The 23771-nt window shown below is 38.9% G+C and overlaps 1 protein-coding gene across 4 annotated transcripts in view; it reads left to right on the top strand.

Annotated features, from left to right (window-relative positions):
* TNRC6B (trinucleotide repeat containing adaptor 6B) overlaps positions 1-23771 on the top strand; it is a 242873-nt gene that overhangs the window by 67295 nt on the left and 151807 nt on the right. For all 4 annotated transcript variants that reach the window (XM_055329001.1, XM_055329002.1, XM_055328999.1 and 1 more), the window contains one exon: positions 5587-5677. In XM_055329001.1, the coding sequence (XP_055184976.1) occupies positions 5633-5677 (45 nt within the window). In that variant the 5' untranslated portion in view covers positions 5587-5632. The remainder of the gene's footprint in view (positions 1-5586; positions 5678-23771) is intronic.

The raw sequence follows: 23771 nt of genomic DNA, 5'->3' as shown, positions 1-23771 counted from the left end.
TAGAATTCAGACTAGACCCACTGGGGACACTGAGAAAGGAATCACCAGTTCTGCCTGGAGATGGATTAGGACAGACTTTTTATTTTTTTATTTTTTTATGATTTTTTATTTATTTATTCATAGAGACACAGAGAGGCAGAGACACAGGCAGAGGGAGAAGCAGGCCTCATGCAGAGAGCCCGATGTGGGACTCGATCTAGGGTCTCCAGGATCATGCCCTAGGCTGCAGGCAGTGCTAAACCGCTATGCCACCGGGGCTGCCCACAGACTTTTTAAAAGCTCAGTCTTAAAAAAAATAAAAATAAAATAAAAATAAAAATAAATAAAATAAATAAAATAAAATAAAAAAATAAAAGCTGAGTCTTGAATGATGAGAGTAGGGTGTTCTCTGGTGGTACCAGGGGAGGAAAAGTCAGAAGGAGTAGTATGAACAAAAACGTGGAAACCTGAAATAATCTGGCATATTTGTGAAGCTGTAATGAAGCTGTTCATTATGACTGGAACAAAGAGAAAAAGAGGTCTGGCTGGTGACGTCAGAGAGACACCTTAGGGTTAGGTCCTGGAGAGCTTTGAGAATATTAAATATATTTGAAAATATTAATATATTTGCCAACTTTTAGAGAAGACCTAGCATGGATACTGTACAATGTATGGTTTTATTCCTGTTTGTCATTAACATTTGTTGGGTCCTGTCCCCTGTGCTGAAGCACTGCCACGTCAAGACTGTCGGTCACTTACTACATATGGCAAGCTGGTGACAGCTCTGAGGTGAAATCATGTGTTGAAGCAGAAATCAAATGCTTGTGTTGTCACGTCATCTTTGACAGCTTTATTACCACTTGTTCACCCCCTCCGGGGAATTTTTACATAAGTGGACTTTGCCTTGACTTTTTCATCACTCTCTTAGCACCGATACACTAGCCCCTTTGTCACTTCCCAAGTGGAACCCCTAGCTCAACCATATACTTTTGCATTACCTACTTTGTTCTCCTCTCATTTTGTCAGAGGGCAGTAAAATTCACTTAGACCCTTAGACACGACTATAAGCCAGGGTTTCATAAGAATGTCGTCAAGGTTTTTTCAAGAAACACCTAAAAAAGGTATCAATAATTCCAAAACCACACAAAAAAAATGAGGACAAATTAAAGAAAGGACAAATAGAAAAATAGGTACGATATGACATATATAGTAAGTAGGCAGACTATATGGTGTTGATCAGGAAAGATTTTTAGAAATAAAAATTGACTGGATATCAAAAGGATGGAGATGTGGATTGGTCGTGAGGGGAAGGGCTTTCAGATGGGGTGTGGACTGCATTGATAGAAATTAAATTTGAAACTAATAATACAGTATCAGTTTCCCCTTCCAAATTCACTGACTGGACAGTCACTTCACCCTGACAGTATGTGTAGGGATATAAGGCCAATAACAGCAAAAGGGTATCACCCCACATGGAGGGAAGCATTGAGATGGCAAATTTTCCTCCATTAACCCAATGGCTCTTTTCTCCTAGTATCTGGTATTAGATAGTAAGCCAGGTCATGTCTGGTGTGTCCCTCCCTTCTAGGGCAGAGGGGGTCCTGCTCCACTTTCAAAAAGACAACCCTCCACTGCTACCCACTCTTCTCTCGGGTATTCTCTTGGGCAGAATTGATGGGCAAAATAGATTTTGTCCCAGGAAATCCTAAAATGGATTAGAACAGTATATAAATTCTATGAACTCCAAAGCTAAACAAAATTGTTTTGGCTCAGCACTGTTCCCACAGCCACCAGATTCAGAAGCAACCAGATTCAGAAATAAGTCTATCCTGCCCATGAACAGTAATTTCTGATAAAATTATGTTCTCAGAATGCTGAACTTGGTCTTGCCACGTTGCTGTCTGAGAAAGGGAAGATGCGTGAGGTCCTTTTGGTTTGAGCCTCTCCAAGATACCCAGTTAGCCATGCCAGTGTACAGAATCTGTGACTTGGACACTTCACCCAATTTGGAAAAATCTGCCAGCAGGAGGTTAAATTTGGAACTATACCTGGGAAAAGCCCGACCAATGTCCACTGTCTTCTGCTTTGAAGATTAATACTTGAAGTTCTTTTTGCAATATTGAGGGATTTATAGTAGTGGTCACCCCAGTTACCAAGTTCTGTACCTTTCTCTAGAAGTTCTCTGCCTTCTGAGTATAATGAAAAACCTCTTTAATTTCTATTTCCCCTTTGGATTGCCTGTGTAAGCCGAGCACAAACTATTTATTTATTTATTTATTTGTTTGTTTGTTTGTTTGTTTATTTATTTATTTATGATAGTCACAGAGAGAGAGAGAGAGAGGCAGAGACACAGGCAGAGGGAGAAGCAGGCTTCATGCACCGGGAGCCTGACGTGGGATTCGATCCCGGGTCTCCAGGATCGCGCCCTGGGCCAAAGGCAGGCGCCAAACCGCTGCGCCACCCAGGGATCCCCAGCACAAACAATTTAAACATAGAACTTCACTGGTTTTGTAGCACATGGGCTGTTTGAAATTCCACTGCCATGCAGCTTATGTGCAGCAAATAATTGTTCTGCTCATTAATATCTAAAAGGCCTGTATGAAGAAAGTCTCTTTTCCCTAAAGTCTAATCTTTGCCTCAGCCATGCCTGCTTAGGAAAAGCTGTGCCTGCATAATTCAAGGTCAGGCAGCAGCTTTCTGTACTTTGAAGCCAACCAAGCCTGCTAATGCCCTATTCCCTTTGCTGAGGCCAGCATAGCTGGCATTTGCTTGCTAGGCCAGAGTGGCCAGTGTATGCTGAGGCCACTTACACAGCTGACATTTAGATGAGCTTTCAGTACCATCACCATGACTGCTGCCACCACCACCACCACAACTGACTGTGGCTTCTTTCTTTGCCTATCAGCAGCAAGCCCCTTTGCTAAGGCTTGTGTGCCTGGTGTATTTAGTCTTTATAGAAACAGCCACTTATCTGAAGACAAAGTTACCATAGCTACAGTCATCACTAATGTCAAAATACAGTGTGGCCTGTGGTTTTTAAACTTCTAAATTTGGCCTCAGGGGATCCCTGGGTGGTTCAGCGGTTTAGTGCCTGCCTTTGGCCCAGGGCGCGATCCTGGAGTCCCGGGATTGAGTCCCACGTTGGGCTCCCAGCATGGAGCCTGCTTCTCCCTCCTCCTGTGTCTCTGCCTCTCTCTCTCTGTCTATCATAAATAAATAAATCAATAAAAACAAACAAACAAATAAATAATAAATTTGGCCTCAATGGTGTAAAGCTGATGTATGACATGTGGCCTAATGTAAACTTTTACAAGATTGAAACATGTTGCTCCTTCGCTAAAAGCCCAAAGTCCTGCCCCAATAGAAGCCTTAAGGAATTCCACATGCATTTTACTCCCCAATTTGGGAGTAGTACCAGATTTTAAGGTCTTTGAGAGACCAAATAAATAGCACTCTTTTTTCCCTTAGCTGAGTTCCATACCAATTGAGCAATAAGATAAAAGAGTAGAGGAACTCCTGAGTAGTTCAGTGATTGAACGTTTGCCTTCAACTCAGGTTGTGATCCTGGGGTCCTGAGATCAAGTCCCACATTGGGCTCCCCGCAGGGAGCCTACTTCTTCCTCTGTCTGTGTCTCTGCCTCTCTCTCTGTCTCTCATGAAAAAATAAATAAAATCTTAAAAAAAGATAAAAGAGTAGGGCATTTGAGAGACCAAAATAGGGGATCCCTGGGTGGCTCAGCAGTTCAGTGCCTGCCTTTGGTCCAGGGTGTGATCCTGGAGTCCTGGGATCAAGTCCCACATCAGGCTCCATGCATGGAGCCTGCTTCTCCATCTGCCTGTGTCTCTGCCTCTCTCTCTCTCTCAGTCTGTGTCTCTCATGAATAAATAAATAAAATATTAAAAAAAAAAGAGAGAGAGACCAAAATATCATCTCTGTTACTTATAAAGCTATGGTGGAGAATGTGGCTTACATCTATAGGCAAGTGAACTTCCTAGTACTGAACTCAGTATTCAACAATCTTACCTAGTCCCAGGTAATTGTGAGGGGCCAGCATTTAGGGGAACAAGAGCAGAGGAAACGTCATGCTCCCTGGGGACTTCTGGCTTCCAAAAGGAAGAGAGAAGGATTGACCTCATGTTCCTTGTTTCTCCTTCTGAGCTCACCATTCAGAAAGGATTCTCTGGGGTGGAATTTGTGCAAGTGGAGAAGAACCAGGAGGGAAACCTCAGGACAGGTGAAGGAGAGTTCCTCTATCCCAGCCCATTCACACAGAAATGGCACATAAATCATTGGGGTGTCTTTTTTGTCAGCTGTGCCTATGATGAATCATTTATGAAATACAGTCTCTATTTTTGTAAAGTCAAATGAGAACTTATGGACATTTATGAAGTGATTTGCATACGACATCCTTCTAGGTAGCATACTGAGTTTTTCTAGAGCTCTCCATGTAATTTTCATAGAAAGAGCAAGTTTATTTTTGCACAACTGTCATAAACAGATGAGGGGTAAAACCAACTAGAGAAAACCTGTTTCACTTGCTGTGAGCATCTGTTTCACACTAGGAATGGACAGTGTCAGTTCATCTGGAGCGAGTGAATGGGGCTTGATTAACAGAGCTTCCACTGTACTAATTTTATATTTCATGTCACATAAATACACATTGGTTCCCAAAAAAACTCATTAGGTGAGCACAGTAGATATTTTGATACTCCTTTCCCACCCAGCAGATGAGGAAACAAATTCCGGTACCAGACCCCCAGGCTGTTGCATTTAGAGAGTCCCTGCACACACACATACTGGGAGCAAGCATCTTTTTAGCTTTTATAATTTTGTAGGTATGACCCCTTTAAAGTGTTAGAAATGTTTTAAAATATTGGCTACCTGTAATAGGATGGAGATTTGTTTTGTGTCAGTTTGAGTAATTATCCTTCAGCAATTATATATTGGATGAAAATTTGAAGGTTACATATACTTTTAGTAGTTTCCTGTTGATACATTTTAATTCATGAAATTTTAACTAACTTGACTCACTTTATTCTTAGAGGAAAAATTACCACTTTTTTTGTCTTGTCCTGGGATAGCCTATTCTTATGTAAAAAATTACCTGATATTTAGTTTATTAAGCAAAACCTCTTAAAGAAGTGGGATCAACCATTAGCATGTACCCCAATTTCAGTTATAAAATATATCACAAATATTAAATATAAATGATAAACCCAGGGAACCTAGCCGGTGTCAGTAGCCTATTGTAATTTGCAGGCAGTATGACCTGCTACAGCCTAACAACTGGCCCCCTGCTTTACATAGGTGGGCATCCTTTCCAATAGGTCACTGTATTGTATGAATTACTGAAGATTTTCATTGTCACCTCTGCTAAAAATCAAGATAAAAGGGAAAAGAAATCTAGAACTGTTTAATATTCCAATGTCTTCCTTCCCTAAGGTGGGGAAAATCCTCTCTTAACCTCTCTCCTCTTTTTCTTAACAAAGATGCATGTAAACACACACACACAGGGTTATTGCCTTAGTGATAGGGTTTCAGTCTAATCTTTGAAAAACTGATTATTGCACTAACTTCCTTTTTTTCCCTCTCCTTACCTCTTCTAGGCAGTATTTGTGTGTTTCTGCAGAGTTTTGCACAGAGTCTGTTCCCATGCAAACCAATGAGGGAGAAGTGTCCGAAGAAAGCAGTTCCAAGGTCAGTGAATTACTAAAGATGCAAACAGTTTGGGTAGAAATTTAAAACAGGCACTGGATGAGTAGAGTGGGTGTTTTGTTTTAGGTAAATTTAGAAATTAACTTGATTTAAATTAAAACCTAACCTAAAGGTGAGAAGATTTTTTCTTCTTGATATCCATTTTTTGTTATGCTCCATGACCAACTTAAAACAAATTTTACTGAACTCAAAGAGAACTTTATGTTTCATTTATGCAATGATAGCACTTTATCTTTTAATGTTTTATTGTGTAAGTTATATATTCTTATTTTAAGAAATTAAAATGAGTCAGAAGTGTATAAGGTAAAAAGTAAAAGTCTGTCTTATTCCTGCTGCACAGGAAATTATCAATAATTTCTACACATTTTTTATTATAAATTTTTAAACAGTAATTGTTAGATTTGGGTTTTCAAGCTAAGGCTTGAATGTATATTAACCATTGTCAAACCCTGTATATCAATTATTATCTATGTGTTTATGTGTATCTCTGTATCTGGCTCCATGTCCTGAATTTCCTCAGCTCTTTCTCTGCTTGATCATATGGGACCTCAGTATCACCATCATGTCTGTCTCCTTTCAGAGGTGTTCCCAGTCCTTCCTGGGCACTCCAAGGAAGGACTCCAAGGGTATCTCAGGCTATGTCCTGGACAAGGCCCAGTCTGCTGCCCTGGACTTTCCCAAGAGGAGTCTTTTGGCTGTTGCCCGTGCTACTGGTATTCTCTGTGGGAGGGCTTTTTTGCCCTGGTCACTAGAATGCAATTTTGTATGACCTAATCACTTTCTCTCAGAGAGTTCTGCTGTTTTACTGAAAGCCGCTATTGTAAATACTGAAGGAAGACAAGTTGACAGAGTTAGTATTAATGTAAAACTTCAGAAGCCCTTGAATCCTTTGGAGACAAAGTGACTATTCCTTATATTTTTCCCAAAGACCACTTCAGGGCTTATTTAATTTCCCTGCTGTGTACGTAAGAGAAAAAATTGAATAGCACTAACACTGTTACCCATGAATCTGTTTCATTGTTCCACACTTTAAAAGTTAAATATTAAAATTATGTTCTGTAAAAAGACTTTGATGACATATCAGGAAATCCAAAGGCGAGGGTATGGACTTTGTTGGCCTGATTCCTTTAGAAAGAGACTCGAGTGATCTGATTTATGTAGTATTTATGTGCCTATGTTGTCTCACTGATCTGAAAACAGATACTATTTTGTCTTTTATATGCGGCTTTGACTCATTGAATGTAGTTATTGGTTTTCTTAGTGCCTGGTCTAGCTATTACACAGTGGAACTGTGCATTACTACAGAGGCTCAAGTTCTAGTGTGGATTTACTCACACATCCTGGACTACAGCTATTTACTTATGCTGTGTCTTTTATGCTTTTAAATTGAGGTATTATAAAAAATAATACACCTTTGTAGTCATTCAGTTAATTATTTAATTCACAAACATTTAGAGGGAACCTAGTATGTGCTGGTGGTCCCAGGTATGGTGTGCAGAGTTATATAAGGCAGTCTCTGCCTGTTGGGAACTTATAGTCTAGTTGAGGGAGGTAACCAAACCATAAGGGCAGTGATCGTGGCATTAACTGTGTGGAATTACGAGCTAGACCAAAGCAAAGAATTCCTTCTGGAAGGAAACTTCAGAAAAGAGGAGGTAATTAACACTTGAGTTTGGTTAGAAAAATAAGGAGTTTTTGTTCATTTTTATTTGGTGGTTGGTGAATGGGTGGGTGGAGGTGGGAAGGGCATTATAAGCAAAATGAACCATATGTCACATGTATAACTGGTGAAGTCTAACAGGAGATGGTGGAAATGTTTGAGTTGAATAGCACTAACAGAGTTACCCAAGATATATTTCAGATATCTTGCTACGCATTAAACCATGCAAAAATTAGTGGTTTAAAACCACTTTCACAATCTCTTGGACAGAAGAATTCCAAATAATTTATGTAGATACTTCACCCTTAAGGATATGGAGCATAGGGATCCCTGGGTGGCGCAGCGGTTTGGCGCCTGCCTTTGGCTCAGGGCGCGATCCTGGAGACCTGGGATCGAATCCCGTATCGGGCTCCCGGTGCGTGGAGCCTGCTTCTCCCTCTGCCTGTGTCTCTGCCTCTCTCTCTTTCTCTCTCTGTGTGACTATCATAAATAAAAAAAAAAAAAATTTAAAAATAAAAAAAAAAAAGGATATGGAGCATAACTCCTTATTCCATAAGTGTGGCTTCACACAGTGAGGAAACTTGACAAAGAGCCAGGTGGTCAAAATCTACATTGACAGGATAAGTCATGTTTATAACACATACCCTTGTTGTTATGGGCTGACATGGCACCTTAGTGATCTTCTTCTCCAAAATCCATTGTCCCACTCTAATCATGAGAAAAACAGACAGATTCTGATAGAGGGATGTCCTACAAAATACCTGACCAAGACTATCCTCGAAACTGTCCAGGGAAAGCAAGATATGTCTGAGAAACTTTCCTAGCCAAAAGGAAGCTAAGGTGACGTCATGACTAAATGTAATAGAATATCCTGGATGAGGTCTTAAAATAGAATAAGACTGTTAGGTAAGAACTAAGAACATCTGAATCTAGTATGGATTTTAGCTAATAATAATGTGTAACTATTGGTTCATTAATTGTGACAAAGGTACTGAGATAAGATATTAATAATAGGGAAATATGTACATATATGTATATAAAATCACGCCAGCTTTTTATTATGTCTCATAATCTGGAATTCACTGAGCTCTATAGGGCAATTCTGCTCCAAAGTAGTGTTGGCAGGGTCTGCAGTCATCTGGAGGTCCAACTAGCCAGAAACACCCAAAATGGCTCACTTACATGGCTGGCAGCTGGCAGTTTTAGTTTGATGTTGTTGACCTGAGCATCAAGGATCTCCTCCGTATGACCTCTGTACATGGCTTGGGTTTTTAACAGCATGGTCACCCGGATCCAAGAAGGAGTACTGTAAACATGCAGAAGCGGCAGCCTTAGAAGTCACACAGCTTTCCTTTCCCCACCTTCTGGTGAATTAAAGCCAGTCCCAGGGCTACCCCAGATTCAAGGGGAGGAGAAACAGATTCCACTTCTCAGTGGGAGGATTAGGAGAAAATTTGAAGTCATCCTTAATAGTGATTAGAGTGTTAGGTGCCAGCCAAAGAGAAGGGAATGACAGAGACCATTATCTAAGACTATCTTAGGCTAAGGAGTTTCAAGAACAGGCAACAGATTTCTAAAGTGTGGAGGTGAAATGTGCATTTTACTTTATGATTTGCTCAACTAACAACTAGTGTTGATGTAGAGGATAGACTAGAATATCTGTGAATTCTCTAAAGAAAGAGAATCTTATTGGCCCAACCCAGCTTGTGGCCTGATTTCCATTAGGTTTTGAGTTCTTTGAGTCAGGTGGCAGGGACCACAGACAAGGAAGTAGATCTCATGAAAGGACATGTGAAGCAAGAGGCAATAGCCAACACTCCTGGGACAGTCTCCAATCAATACTGATACAATCTTTTACTATGTTTCTTACCAAGGATAGATCAGAATTTTTAATTACTACTCCACAGCTATTTCTCACTTTACATTTAGTATAATATAGGTTGATATTCTAAACGAGTTGGTGTTGGCTTACTAGTTGTAGAGATTCTGCAGCTATAGGCTTGGAATGTTTATTTTTTAAGTGAAATCTGGCAAGCATAGTAAAAATTAACATAAAACCGAGCAGTTGAGTGCTTGTGATCTTATTCTCTGTACTTCTTTGTATAGTTAAGCATTTTATAATAAAACAAAACAAACAAGCTTTAGAGTTTAAGAATTATAGCTATGGATTTAATTTCTTAATTACCATAAATAAAAACACTTAATCAGGAAGTAAACATTTTATAGTGTTCTCTTTGTTGTTATCAGAGGTAATAAATGAATAAATGTAGTCTTTGTCTACAAAGAATAAAGTGATCTATTGATTGCTTTACATCAAAGAGTTAAATGAGATGATTTAGACTAGTCTTTTGCTTTTCAATTTTTTTAAATTATTTTTTTAGAAAGACCGTGAGCAAGCAGGGAAGAAGGGGAAAAGGGTTAAAGGAAGGAGGAGAGAATCTTAAGTAGGCACCAAGCCCATCGCAGAACCCAACATGGGGCTCGATCTCACACCCCTGAGATCATGACCTGAACCAAAATCAAGAGTCAGATGCGTAACTGACTAAGCCACCCAGGTGCTCCAAATCTTTTGCCTCTTTAAGTTTAGGATATCTCTGAGACTGACTCTGATCTTGCAAATGGTAACAAGATTTTATGGCTTTTGGTATTTTAAGAGCAGACTGGGAAAGAAACCATGCAGGATAGGTATTTTTCCATTTGTTTTCATAGCTGGCAAACAGCATCAATTGGATTAGATTCCGAGTCTGACTCCAAAGTCCATGCTAACTAAGTTCAGTCCTCCATCCTTAAGAAGTTATATATGCAGAGTAATCAATTCTGTTTACTTATATCAAAGAAACTTCTTAGAAAGGTCACCTGGTGTAGAAGAATGCATACAAGGAGGGTGGGTGCTCTTTGCATATGAACAATGCTGCTATGAACCTTCCTTACATGGTTTTGTGCATGCCTTCATTTCTCTTGGGTGAATAGCCAGAAGTAGAATTGTGGGTCATATGCTAACTTTGTGTTTTATTTTTTGAAGAACTGCCAAACTGTTTTCTAAATGGCTGCACCATTTTATCTTCCCACTAGAAGTGCATGAGGGTTCTAATTTGTCCATATCCTCACCAATTCTTTATAGTATGTATTTTTTATTGTATTATGTATTTTCATACATACTACATATGAAATACTATCTCATTGTGGTTTTGATTTGTACCTGGCATGCTTTTTAAAATGTAAGTGAAAAAATAATAATAAAATAATAATAAAGGTGACCAGGTCCCACTCTGGACTTACTGAAATAGGATTTCAGGAGTTGGGAACCTGTGATCTCTGTTTTTCACAAGTGCCCCAGGTGATCCCTAAACCAGTAATGCACAGACCGCAGCTGAACTAAGGGGCACTCAGAGGAGGCAGAACCAGTGAATTCTTAAAGTTGTCTCTGAAAGGTAAGACATACACACACTTCAGAGTAGGGTTGCATCTGAGGAGGGAGGAAAATGATTGAGTTTGGAAAGGGCTAGCTACACAGGGGACCTCAATTCTTCACCATATCTGTATTTTTATTTCTTTAAAAAAGAGAGAAATCTGAAGCAAATATGATAAAGCAAATAGGTTAAATCTGAGTGGTCATTACATGGGTGTGTTTGTTATTTTATTCTCTGTACTTTTTTCTATATCTTAAAAAATTTCTCTAATTCATAAAAATGGAAAATTCTATTTTCTCTCTAGCCCCAACTGTCACATTTGTATTCCATCTAGCAAAAAAGAGAGAACTTACCACTTCCCTTGAAAGACTTTATGAAAGTTGCACATTCAACTGTGCTTTTATATTTCTTTGACCGGAATTTAATGACGTGGACACAATAAACTTCAAATGATGTTAGAATATGTGTTAGCTAAAATTTATAGGTTCTGTTGCTAAGGGAGGAAGTGCTTCTGTTTCTCAAAGTCAACCACATTATCCAGTACGCTGCTATTATACTTGCCTTGCCCATCCTGTAGTTGTACAATTGATCTTTTAAACCTAGAATTTTAAAAAGGGGTTTTCAAAAGACTAATAATTCTTAGAGAGAAAGCAAGATCTTTTAATAAATGGTGCTGGAGCAACCAGATAACCACATGGAAATACATGAACCATGATTGCTCTGCCATACACCATACATAAAACCTAATTTGAGATGGATCATAGACCTAAATGTGAGGGCTAAAATTGTAAGGCTTTTGGAGGACAGCATAGGAGATGTATCTATGAAAAAAAAAAAAAGGAGAGAGAGAGAGATGTCTCTATGACTTTAGGTAGATTGCAAAAAGCATGAACCATAAAAAAGAACAGTTGCACAGTTGAATTTCATTTAAAAAACTTAAACATCTGCTAATATGCTCACAGCATTAAGAATGTGGAAAAACTACAGACTGGGATAAAACACTTGCAATACATTTATTTAATAAAGGTCTTATATCTTTAGGAATATATATAACTATATACATTAACTGCATATGTTCACAAAAAGACTTATGTGAGAACATTCATGGTAGCTTTATTTGTAACAGCCCCAAACCAGATATAGTTTAACTATCCATTGACAGGTAAATGAATAAACAAATTATAGTATATTTGTTCTATAAAATAGTAATAACTAAGTTTAAAAATTAGACTTTATTTTTTTAAGAGTAGGCTCCAAGCACAGTGTGGATCCCCGTATGGGGCTCAAACTCATGACTCTGAGATCAAGACTGGAGCTAAGATCAAGAGTTGAATGCCTAGCCAACTGAGCTAAAAATTAAACTTAAACTTTTAATTAAATTTAATTAAAAATTAAACTTTTTTAAAATAAACTTTTGATTTACATAAAAACACTGATGAATCTCAGAAACAGTATGTTGAATGAAAAAAGGCAAACAAACATGTACATTCTGCCACAATCTAATTATGTGAAGTTTATGAACTTCTATTTTTTTTAAAGATTTTATTCATTTATTCATGAGAGACACACACAGAGAGAGTGAGGTAGAGACACAGGCAGAGGGAGAAGCAGGCTCCATGCAGGAAGCCTGACGTGGGACTTGATCCCGGGTCTCTAGGATCACGCCCTGGGCTGAAGGTGGCGCTAAACCGCTGAGCCACCAGGGCTGCCCGTTTATGAACTTCTAAAACTCACCTATGGTGATAGAATCATTACCTGGGGCATGTGTGACAATATCCATGGGAAAGGGCATATGGGAGTTTTTTGGGTGATGGAAACATGCTATCTTAATTTGTGGGATAGTTACATGGGTGCAATCATATCTAAAATCCACTGAGTGCTACAGTTAAGGTTTATGTATTTTTCTTTTTTTTTCTTTTTTTTTTAGGTTTATGTATTTTTCTATGAATTATACTTTGATTTAAAAAAAGACCCAATTTTAGGAGCTTCTACCCTTCTTAATTGTCTGCTAAGACCATTTTTAATATTTTTTTCTGTCATCATCTATATTAGCTGTCCTTAACTTTATATTTCAGGAAATATGTATGCTTTTTTAAAAAAAGGATGTTTTTAAGTAATGTCTACACCAAATTTGGGGCCTAAACTCACAACCCTAGCAAGAGTCGCATACTCCGCTGATAGAGCCAGCCAGGCACTCCTGGATGGTTTCTTTTAAAACCACCTATAGGGGCAGCCCGGATGGCTCAGCAGTTTAGCAACGCCTTCAGCCCGGGGTATGATCCTGGAGACCTGGGATCGAGTCCCATGTCGGGCTCCCTGCATGGAGCCTGCTTTTCCCTCTGCCTGTGTCTCTGCCCTTCTCTCTCTCTCTCTCTCTCTCTCTCTCTCATGAATAAGTAAACAAACAAAATATTAAAAAAAAAACCACCTATAGTACCTGGAATGGAGGGGATGGTTAGAAAGGTATAACATTTATAAAATGGATAGGATTTAACAATTAATTTGATGTGGAGGAAAAGGAGAAATCAAGGATGACATCAAGATTTTCCGCTGAGTGACTGGGAGAAAGGGGAGGCTGTTGTCAGATATAGGAAACATGAGAGAAGAAACAACTTTGAGGGAATGGGTATGATGAGTTCTGTGTCAGAGTTTGAGATATTATCCTCATGACAGTGTCTCTCAGCCAGGTGAAAATACAGGGCTGGAGACAGGATAATTCAGGGCTGGAAATACAGAATTGGAAATCACTCACACTGAATAGTTGAAACTGTGAGGTTACGTGAAATTTTGGTGGCTGAATGTGAAGAGATGAGTTCAAGGACAGACCTGGGGGAATAGATGTTTGGAGAGTAGAAGGAAGAAAAGCAGAGATTAGCAAATTAGAGAGTCAGGAAATAATTATCAAACAACTTTTTGTGCCAGGTTTATAATGAATAAGGCATTCAGTCTCTGCATCAAGAAGTTTGCATTCTTGGTAAGGGGAGATAGACAACAAAACACGAAAATAAGTGTTCTTTTCGGGTAGTGATATGTGTTATGCTAGAGTGACTGAGTGTGGAGTTCTTTTAGCTGGGGTGGTCAGAGAGTTCTGTTCAAAAGAAATGCACTTGAACTAATGCCTAAATGATGTGAAGGAAGCTTTCATGTAACAGTGTGAGAGAAAAGCTTTGTAAGTCAAAGACATAATTCCAAGGTTCTAAGACTAGGGGAAAGAGAAGAAAAGAAATAGAGAGTGTGTTTAGCATAAGGCAGAGGAGATTTTCAAAATGATGGCTTTTTGAAAAATGGCTACTATGCCAACTGTTACTTAGAGGATGAGGAGAAATAGGGATGGTGAGTAGAAAGGATATTCCATAATAAAAAATCATTAAGAATTGAAAGCAGGGGTGGTTCAGTGGTTGAACATCTGCCTTCGGCTCAGGTTGTGATCCCGGGGTCTTGGGATTGAGTCCTGCATCGGGTTCCCCACAGGAAGTATGCTTCTCCCTCTGCCTTTGTCTCTGCCTCTCTCTCTGTGTCTCTCATGAATAAATAAATAAAACCTTTAAAAAAATTGAAAGAAGGTTGAACACTGAGTAATTATAGAATTGTTGAATCACACAGTATGGTACACCTAAAACTAGTATAACTGCATGTTAACCATACTGGAGTTAAAATTAAAAACTTAATTAAAACAGAAAAAGAAATAATTGAAAACAGGGACTCTATCAGATATCTGCATACCTGTGTTCATAGCTGCCTTAGTCACAGTGGTCAAGAAATAGAACCAACCCAATGTTCATTGACAGATGAATGGATAAACAGAAAGTGGTGTATCCCAACAATGGAATATGATTCAACCTTAAAAAGGAAGAAAATTCTGACACCTGCTACAACATGCATGAACTTTGACATTATGCTTAGTGAAATAAGCCAGTCACAAAAGGACAAATACTATATGATTCTTATTTATATGAGGTGCCTGGAGTGGTTATATTCATAGAAACAGAGAGCAGTGTGGTGGTTGCCAGGGACTGAAGGGAGAGTGGAGTGGAAAGTGTAGGGCTTGAGTTTGTGAAGATGGAAAAAATTCTGGAGATGTATGGTGGTGATGGTTGCACAACAATGTGAGCATACTTAATACTGCTGAACTCTACACTTAAAAATGGTTTTAAAATACTACAATATTTTTTAAGATTTTATTTTTAAGTAATCTCTATACTCATCATGGGGCTTGAATTTATGAGCCCAAGATCAAGAGTTGCATACTGAGCCAGCCAGGTGCTCCTAAAATAACACAATTTTTAAAAGTTATTGGGACTTCTCATACTGGGCAAGATGGAGTATCAGGGACAGAATTTACCTTTAACCACTTAAAGATAGACAAAAAATATGATATATCTATACATCTGAAACAATGGTTTAAAAAACATTGGACATTAGGTAACGAACAGCAGTGATCTCTGAGAAATGGAAAACAAATAAGGTGAGTCCTCTGGACTACCCCAGCATACTAGCTTGAGATAGTTTCCAGGCTGCAGAGCAGAGAAGAGGAGCCCAGGCAAAGCCCAATGGACTGTCTCAGTTGAGGCAGCCTTGCTGAGGGTCTGGGGAGACTAAGGAACCTAGAGATCTGGCCAGAATACTGGAGAGGGAAGAGTTACAGAGAGAACTCTAGAGATCTATGGAGGATTCACCCTGAGTATTCAGCAGATTACTTTTGGGCACATGCATATGAGACTATTCATGGTTGGGACAGGATGGGGAGACCCATCCAAGAGGATTAAAAGAAACAGTGCCCATAAAATTGCCTCTTTCCACACCCTGGAAAACCTCATAATTCATGGAGCATTTGGTAGAGCCCTCAGTAGTGGTACTAACAGAGGCGTCACCTCATTGGTAGGGAATGACTAGCCCTGGACTAAACACTACTTTGGTCCAACCATGCACATCCTAAATGCAAGACACAAAAGGAATAGACTATTTCAAAGTAATCTGTGTCCCAGAACAAAGCTCAAAAATACAAGAATCCAGTAAAGTTCACAATATCTGATATCTAAGCAAAGATTATCAGACATGTAGAAACAGGAAAATACAGACAAGAGTGAAGGGGGAAAAATCAATTAATTGAAGTCAATCTACAACTGACATGGATTAAAATTAGCAGACAAGAATATTAAAATACTTATTTTTAAAAAGATTTTATTTATTTATTTGACAGAGAGAGAGCACAAATAGATGGAACAGCAGGCAGAAAGAGAGGGAGAAGCAGGCTCCCTGCTGAGCAGAGAGCCCAACATGGGGCTCCATCCCAGGATCCTGGCATTATGACCTGAGCCAAAGGCAGACACTTGACCTACTGAGCCACCCAGGTGCCTCTAAAATACTTATTTTAATTGTATTTCAGATATTCAGAATGTTGGGGCACCTGGGTGGCTCCATGGTTGGGCTTCTGCCTTTGGCTCAGGTCGTGATCCCAGGGTTCTGGGATCAGGTCCCACATCAGGCTCCCCATGGGAGAGCCTGCTTCTCCCTCTGCCTATATCTCTGCCTTTCTCTGTGTCTCTCCTGAATAAATAAATAAAATCTTTTAAAAGATATTCAAAATATTACATAGAAAAATGAAAGATCTTTTTAAAGAAGACTCAAATATCTAGAGTAGAAAACTATATCTGAGATGAAAAATATACTGTATAAGATTAGTGGCAGATTAGACATCAGAATAAAAAATTAGAGAATTTAAAGTTACTCAATAGAAAATATCCAGCATAAAACACAGAAAAAGAGTGTAAAGAGCAAAATATGGAAAGATGATCAGTGTGCTATAGACAACTTCAGGGAACCTGATATACATGTATTTGTAGTTTCTGAAGAAGAGGGAAGGGAGAAATAATGGCCTCAAATTTGATAAAAACTGTAAACCCACAGACCAAAGAAGTTAGATGTTCTTGAAACATGAAGAAAACCACACCAAAGCATATCATAATCAAATTACTCAAAACCAGTGATAGAGAAATTCTTAAAACCAGAGAACAAAAGACACTGTTAACAGAGGAACAAAGATAAGAATTTGTCTTTGGAAACAATGCAAACAAGAAGACAGTGGTCTTTAAAGTACTGCAAGAAAAGCTTAACCTTGAATATTGTAATCAGTGAAATTTCTTTCAAGAATGAGGGCTAAATAAAGTCTGTTTCAGACACACAAAAACTGAAATAATTCATCAGCAGCATACCCTTCCTTACTATAGGAAATGTGGAAGGGAGAAGGAAGGGGATGCCAGATGGAAATACGAATCTATGCAAAGAAATGAAGAGCTCAGGATATGGAAAGGACAGGGGTAGACACAGAAGACTTTTCTGTTACTTAAATTTCTTTAAAAGAGAATTGATTGTTTGAACAAAAGTTACACAAATGTATTGTGGGCTTATATCTGTATGATGTACACTAACAGCAGCCTCAAGGCGAACAGGGGGAAGATGGAAGGGTACTATTGTAAGGTTCCTATATTATATGTAAATTAGTATAATCTCACTTAAAGTGAAGGGGATGCTTCTGAGCTCCTTCTGTGAGGTCAGCATTGCTTTGATATCAAAACCAAAGACATTGCAGGAAAAGAATATTACAAAATTGGATCACTCATGAAGTAGATCCAACAATTCTAAACAAAATTTGAGCATATGATATAATACATGACCAGGTGGGATTTTTTTCCCAGGAATGCAGGGTTGGTTGAAATCCATCAATGTGTAAATTAATCACATTAACAATTTTTTTAAAAAGTATGATCAACTCAACAGATTCAGAAAAAGCATTTGACAAATGCCACATCTGTTCCTGGTAGAAACTGTCAGCAAACTAGGAATAGAAAGGAAGTATTTGACTTGATAAAGAGCTTTTATGAAGTCCCTATACAGTTAATGGTGAAAGACTGAATGATTTACTTCTAAGATGAAGAATAACAGGATGTCTGCTGTCCTCCCTTCTCCTTAGCATTGTACATATGCTGAAAACCACAAAACATTGCTGAGAGAAAGTCAACCTAAATATATGGAGAGATATAGCTGTTTATAGGCCAGAAGATTCAATATTGTTTAGATGTTGCTTCTCCCCAAATTGATCTATAGAGTCAATTCAATTGCTATCAAAATTTTAGCAGACTTTTTTTTGTGGAAGTGAAAAAGCTGACTTATAAATCCATATGGAAATTCACAGGACGTAGAACAGCTGTATTAGTTTGTTAGGGCTGCTCTAACAAAGTACCACAAACTGAATGGCTTAAACAACAGAAATGTATTGTTTCACTGTATTGAGAACCAGAAGTCCAAGATCGAAGTGTTGGCAGGGCCTTGTTCCATGTGAAGGGACTAGGGGAAGGTCTTTTCCAGGCCTCTCTCCTAGCTTCTGGCTTCTAGTTTCTTGGCTTGTTGCAGCATGACATTCTTCCTGCAATCATGTCTGTCTTTGTGTCCAGATTTCCCCCTTTTTATGAAAGGTCACCAGTCATATTGGATTAGAGCCCTCTCTAATAACTTCATGATTACCTCTATAAAGACCCCATGTTTTTTTTTTAAGATTTTATTTATTTATTCGTGAGAGACACACACACACACAGAGAGAGAGAGAGGTAGAGACACAGGCACAGGGAGAAGCAGCCTCCATGCAGGGAACCTGATGTGGGACTTGATCCTGGGTCTCCAGGATCATGCCCTGGGCTGAAGGCAGCGCTAAGCCGCTGAGCCACTTGGGCTGCCCAAGACCCCATCTTTAAATAAGGTCACATTCTGAAGAATTAGAGGTTAGGACTCCAACGTATCTTTTTTTGTGGGGGGTGGGACACTATTCAACTTATAACAATAATCAAAACAGCTTTTGAGTAGAACAGAGTTGAAGTGCAAATACTACCTGATTTAAGAATTTTTATTAAAAAAAAAGAATTTTTATAAAGTTATGATAATCAAGACCCTGTGGTATTGGAGAACAAGACAAACAGATTAGACCAATGGAACAGAGAAGAGATTCTGACATAGACCCATACATATATGGACAAATGAGCTTTGACAAAGACAATTTTGTGGAAGCAAATCAGTGGAGAAAGGATATTTTTTCAACAAATGGTGTTAGAGCAACTGGATATCCATATGCAAAAAATGAATAAATAAATATAGATCTTATAGCATATATTAAAACAAAATTTTTAAAGATTTTATTTATCTATTCATGAGAGACACAGAGAAGTAGAGACAGGCAGAGACAGAAGCAGGCTTCCAATAGGGAGCCTGATGTGGGACTTGATCCCAGGACCCTGGGACCATGACCTGAGCTGAAGGCAGATGCTCAACCACTGAGCCACCCAGGTGCCCAGCATATAAAAAAATTAACTCAAAATGGGTATTAAATCTAAATGTAAAATCTAGAACTATAATGCTTCAGTAGAAAATATGAGAGAAAATCTGTGGTTAGGCAAAAATTTCTTAGGTACCATAGCAAAAGCACAACCATTAAATTTTAAAAATTGATAAATTGTCTGGGGTGCCTGTCTGGCTCAGTCATAGAGTATGTGATTCTTGATCTCAGGTTGTAGGTTCAAGTCCCACATTGGGTGTAGAGATTACTTAAAAGTAAAATTTGGCAGGGGGGGTCTGGGTGACACAGTCAGTTGACCATCTGACTCTTAATTTTGTCTCAAGTCATGCTCTCAAGATCATGGGATTGAGGGCAGCCTGGGTGGCTCAGCGATTTAGTGCTGCCTTTAGCCCAGGTCATGATCCTGGAGTCCCGGGATCAAGTCCCACATCAGGCTCCCTGCATGGAGCCTGCTTCTCCCTCTGCCTGTGTCTCTGCCTCTCTCTGTGTGTGTGTGTCTCATGAATAAATAAATAAAATCTTAAAAAAAAAAAAAGATCATGGGATTAAGCCCTGTATTTGGCTCTGCACTTGGCATGGAGTCTGCTGAAGTTTCTCTCTCTCTCCCTCTGCCCTTCCCCAAACTCTCGTGTTGGTGTGCTCTCTCTTTCTCTCAAATAAGTAAATCTTAAAAAGGAAATAAAATCTTAAAAATAAATAAAAATTGGTAAATTATGCTACATCAAAATTAAGAACTGCTTTTTGAACGATGCTGTTAATGAGACCAAAAAATAAGCCACAGATTTAGAGAAAATACATAAAAAGCATCTGCCTGAATAAGGACTTGTATATAGAATCTATTAAAAACTCTCAAAGCTCCATAATAGGAAAAGAACCCAGTTTTAAAAATGAGCAGAGAATTGGAAGACAGTTATCCAAAGAATGGCCAGTAAGACAAAGAAAAGATGCTCAACATCATTACTCATTAGGGAACTACAAATCAAAACGACAGTGACGGGATCCCTGGGTGGCGCAGCGGTTTAGCGCCTGCCTTTGGCCCAGGGTGCGATCCTGGAGACCCGGGATCGAATCCCACGTCGGGCTCCCGGTGCATGGAGCCTGCTTCTCCCTCTGCCTATGTCTCTGCCTCTCTCTCTCTCTGTGTGACTATCATAAATAAATAAAAAAAAATAAAAACAAAACAAAACTACAGTGACATACCACTTCATACCTGCTGGGTTGGCTGTTATCAAAGGGACAGAAAATAACAAGTGTGGGTGAGGATATGGAGAAACTAGAACCTCTAGACACTGCTAATGGGAATGGAAAATGGTGCTGCTGCTTTGAGAAACAGTTCAGTAGTCCTTCAAAAAGTTAAACATAGTTATCATATGACCCAGCAATTCCACTCCGGGGTACCCAAAGGAAATGAAAGCATGTGTCCACCCAGAAACTTGTACATGCGTGTTTATAACAGCAATATTCATAATAGCAAAAAAGTGGAAATAATCCAAATGTCCATTAGTGATAGTGTAGAGAAGCAAAATTGTATATCAATATAATGGGATAGTATTCAGCAATAAAACAGAATGGAGTACTGATACATGCTCCAACTAGGATGAAACTTGAAAGTATTATGCTCAGGGAAAGACAGACACAAAATAGCACATACTGTATGATGTCATTTATACATGAAATGTTCAAAATAGGCAAGTCTGGAGAGACAGAAGTAGATTAGTGGTTATATGGCGCCAGAAAGGAAGGTGAAGGGAGGGCAGAATTGGGAGTGACTGTCAGTAGGTTTCATTTTGGGGATGATAGAAATGTTCTAAAATTGGATTGTGGTAATAATTGCACGACTCTGTAAATATATTAAAAGCCATTGAATTGTATACTTTAAACAGGTGAACTTTATGGTATATAAATTATATCTCAGTAAAGATACTTAGGGGGTACCTAGCTGGCTTAGTTGGTAGAGCATGCAACTCTTGATCTCAAGGCCGTGAGTTGAAGCCCCACCTTGGGCATAGAGCCTACTTTAAAAAGAGAGAGAGAGATGGGGTGCCTGGGTGACTCAGTCAATTAAGTATCCACCTTTGGCTCAGGTCATGATCCTGGGGTCCTAGGATTGAGCCCCACATCTGCTCCCTGCTCAGTAGGGATTCTGTTTCTCCCTATGTCCCTTCCTGCCACTTGTGATTTCTCTCTCTCTCCCTCTGTCTTTCAAATAAGTGGAAAAAATCTTTTTAAAAATAGGGGAGATTTAGATGTAGAGATACAAACACAGGGAGAATGCCATGTGAACATGAAGACAACCATCTGCAAGCCAGGGGGAGAGGCCCAGAACAGATTATTCCCTCACAGCTCTCTGAAGGAACCAATGCTTTTCTTCATTTTCCACTTCTAGCTTTCAGGTCTGTGTGAGACAGTAAATTGCTGTTACTGAAAGCACAGGAAAAAAAAAAAAAAGAAAGCACAGGAGTTCTGGTACTTTGTCATGGCATCCCTCACAAACTAAATATATACTGCTAAGTACTAACTATTTACCCAATAAAAAAGAAAGTATACATCCATGCAAAAACTTCTAAGTGAATATTCATAGCAGCTTTTTGCAATAGCCCAAATCTGAAAACAGCCCAGCCACTCATCAACAGATGACTGGAAAATAAATTGTGGTAGATTCTATGCAATGGAATAATACTCAGCTATAAAAGGGAAATGAACTACTGGTGCATGAAACTATGGATGAATTTCAAAGTAATTATGCTAATCAAAAGGAGCTAGACCAGGGATGCCTGGGTGGCTCAGTGGTTGAGCATCTGCCTTCAGCTTAGGGCATGATCCTGGGGTTCTGGAATTAAGTCCCACATCAGGCTCCCTGCAGGAAGCCTGCTTCTCTCTCTACCTATCTCTCTGCCTCTCTCTCGTGTGTCTCTCATAGATAGATAAATAGATATATGATAGATAGATAGATAGATAGATAGATAGACTAGACCCCCCCCCCAAAAAAAAAGAGTATGTTCTGTGTGATTCTATATATATATATACTCTCAAAAATGCAAACAAATCTATAATGACAGGAACAATATTAGTGGTTGCCCAGGGAGGGAGAGCATGAGGGGAAAATTGCTCATTTTTTAAATTTAAGAAAGTGCATAATGAAACTTTTAGGAGTGGCAAAAATAGTCATTTTTTAAAATAGTCATTTTTTTATTGTGATGACAGTTTCATGGGTATATACATATGTCAAAATTTATCAAATTGTATACTCTAAATATATGTAGTTTCATATACATCAGTTATACCTCATAAAACTGTTAAATTTTCAAATAATTTTTTTAAAGAAGAAGGCAACCAATATTTATTGGTGATATTAAATAGAACAGTTTTTTTGTTTTGTTTTGTTTTTTAGAGTGACCACACGGGCATGAGCGAGTAGGTTGGGGGAGGAGTAGAGGGAGAAAGAATCCTAAGCAGGCTCCACGCCCAACAAAGGGTTCAGTCTCAGGACCCTGAGATCATGACCTGAGCTGAAATCAAGAGTCAGACACTTAAGAGACTGAGCCACCGAGGCACCCCACATAGAGCAGTTTTGATAAAAGGAAAAAGAAGAGGCAAACAAGTTTTAAGAGTAGACCTGGATATGGTAGATTAAGCCTAGTTATTAGTCCCTACTCCTTTCTAAAACTCCACTGAAATTATTTTAGCAAATATAAATGATTTCACCCAGCATAAATCTACCAGGGAAAAAGAAAGGAGCAAATGGAAGTGGAGATAAAATAGACAAGAAATGCCAACAAAATTTTGGAAGACAGGAGGTTTTGGAGTGACACAACAGCAGCACGGTTGAAGAATTTACAAGGAGCAAAGCCCCAAGTGTCCTGCCCTGAATACCCACAGATGGGTCGTTGTCCCTCTTGTAACATGGCAAGGCTGAGTGTGGAGAGAGGTACCTAACTAAAGCAGAAGGGTTCAATCTAAGTCATAATGATGATTGACTGATGTGAGACTGTGCCAGCCAGCTGTCTTCCAATATTCGGTCCCAGAACACTGGAAGCCAGACTTCTACCAGTTGGGCTGAGGATTAAAGTGTACCTCTCTGGGTAACTGAACAGCCCAAAGAGGGAAAAAAGGAATATAATGATGCAGACACTTGAGCATTGTCCCTGAAATGGCCAGATCCCCTTCTCATATCCAAGAAGCCAACCACAGGGTAAGCAACCTTCCCTCCCTTTTCCATGTACAGAAAGCCCTCCCAAGTTCTTTTTAGCTATGTCTTATATATCAGTAGATAACCAAAGATGACCAGACATCTGATAAAAAAAAAACCTGTGACTGGAAGATAGCGACCAAAGCAAATATGAAAGAGGAACTTGAAGGAAACAAGTAGTATAGGGAGCCGAAGAAAATTCAAATAAACAAAACAGAAACACTCTCTAATATTTTCAGAGATAAGAGATGGCATTACAATCATGGAATAAGAACAGGGCTATATAAAAGGAATATTCAGAGAACAAGGAAGAGCTTTCAAAAATTAAGTTACAATAACAAATTCTTTTAAAAATTAGAAGTATTGAAAGGTAAAGTTGAGAGAATCTCCAGAAAGTAGAAGAAAAATTCAGAGAGATAGATACAAGTGGTGAAAAAAGAAGAAAATTCCTGGATCAACCTTGAAAATTCAAT

This window comes from Nyctereutes procyonoides, unplaced genomic scaffold, assembly GCF_905146905.1.
Source record: "Nyctereutes procyonoides isolate TBG_1078 unplaced genomic scaffold, NYPRO_anot_genome, whole genome shotgun sequence".
Lineage (NCBI taxonomy): Eukaryota > Metazoa > Chordata > Mammalia > Carnivora > Canidae > Nyctereutes > Nyctereutes procyonoides.
The sequence above is the reverse complement of the archived record's forward strand: the minus strand, read 5'-3'. Positions and strand labels throughout refer to the sequence as shown.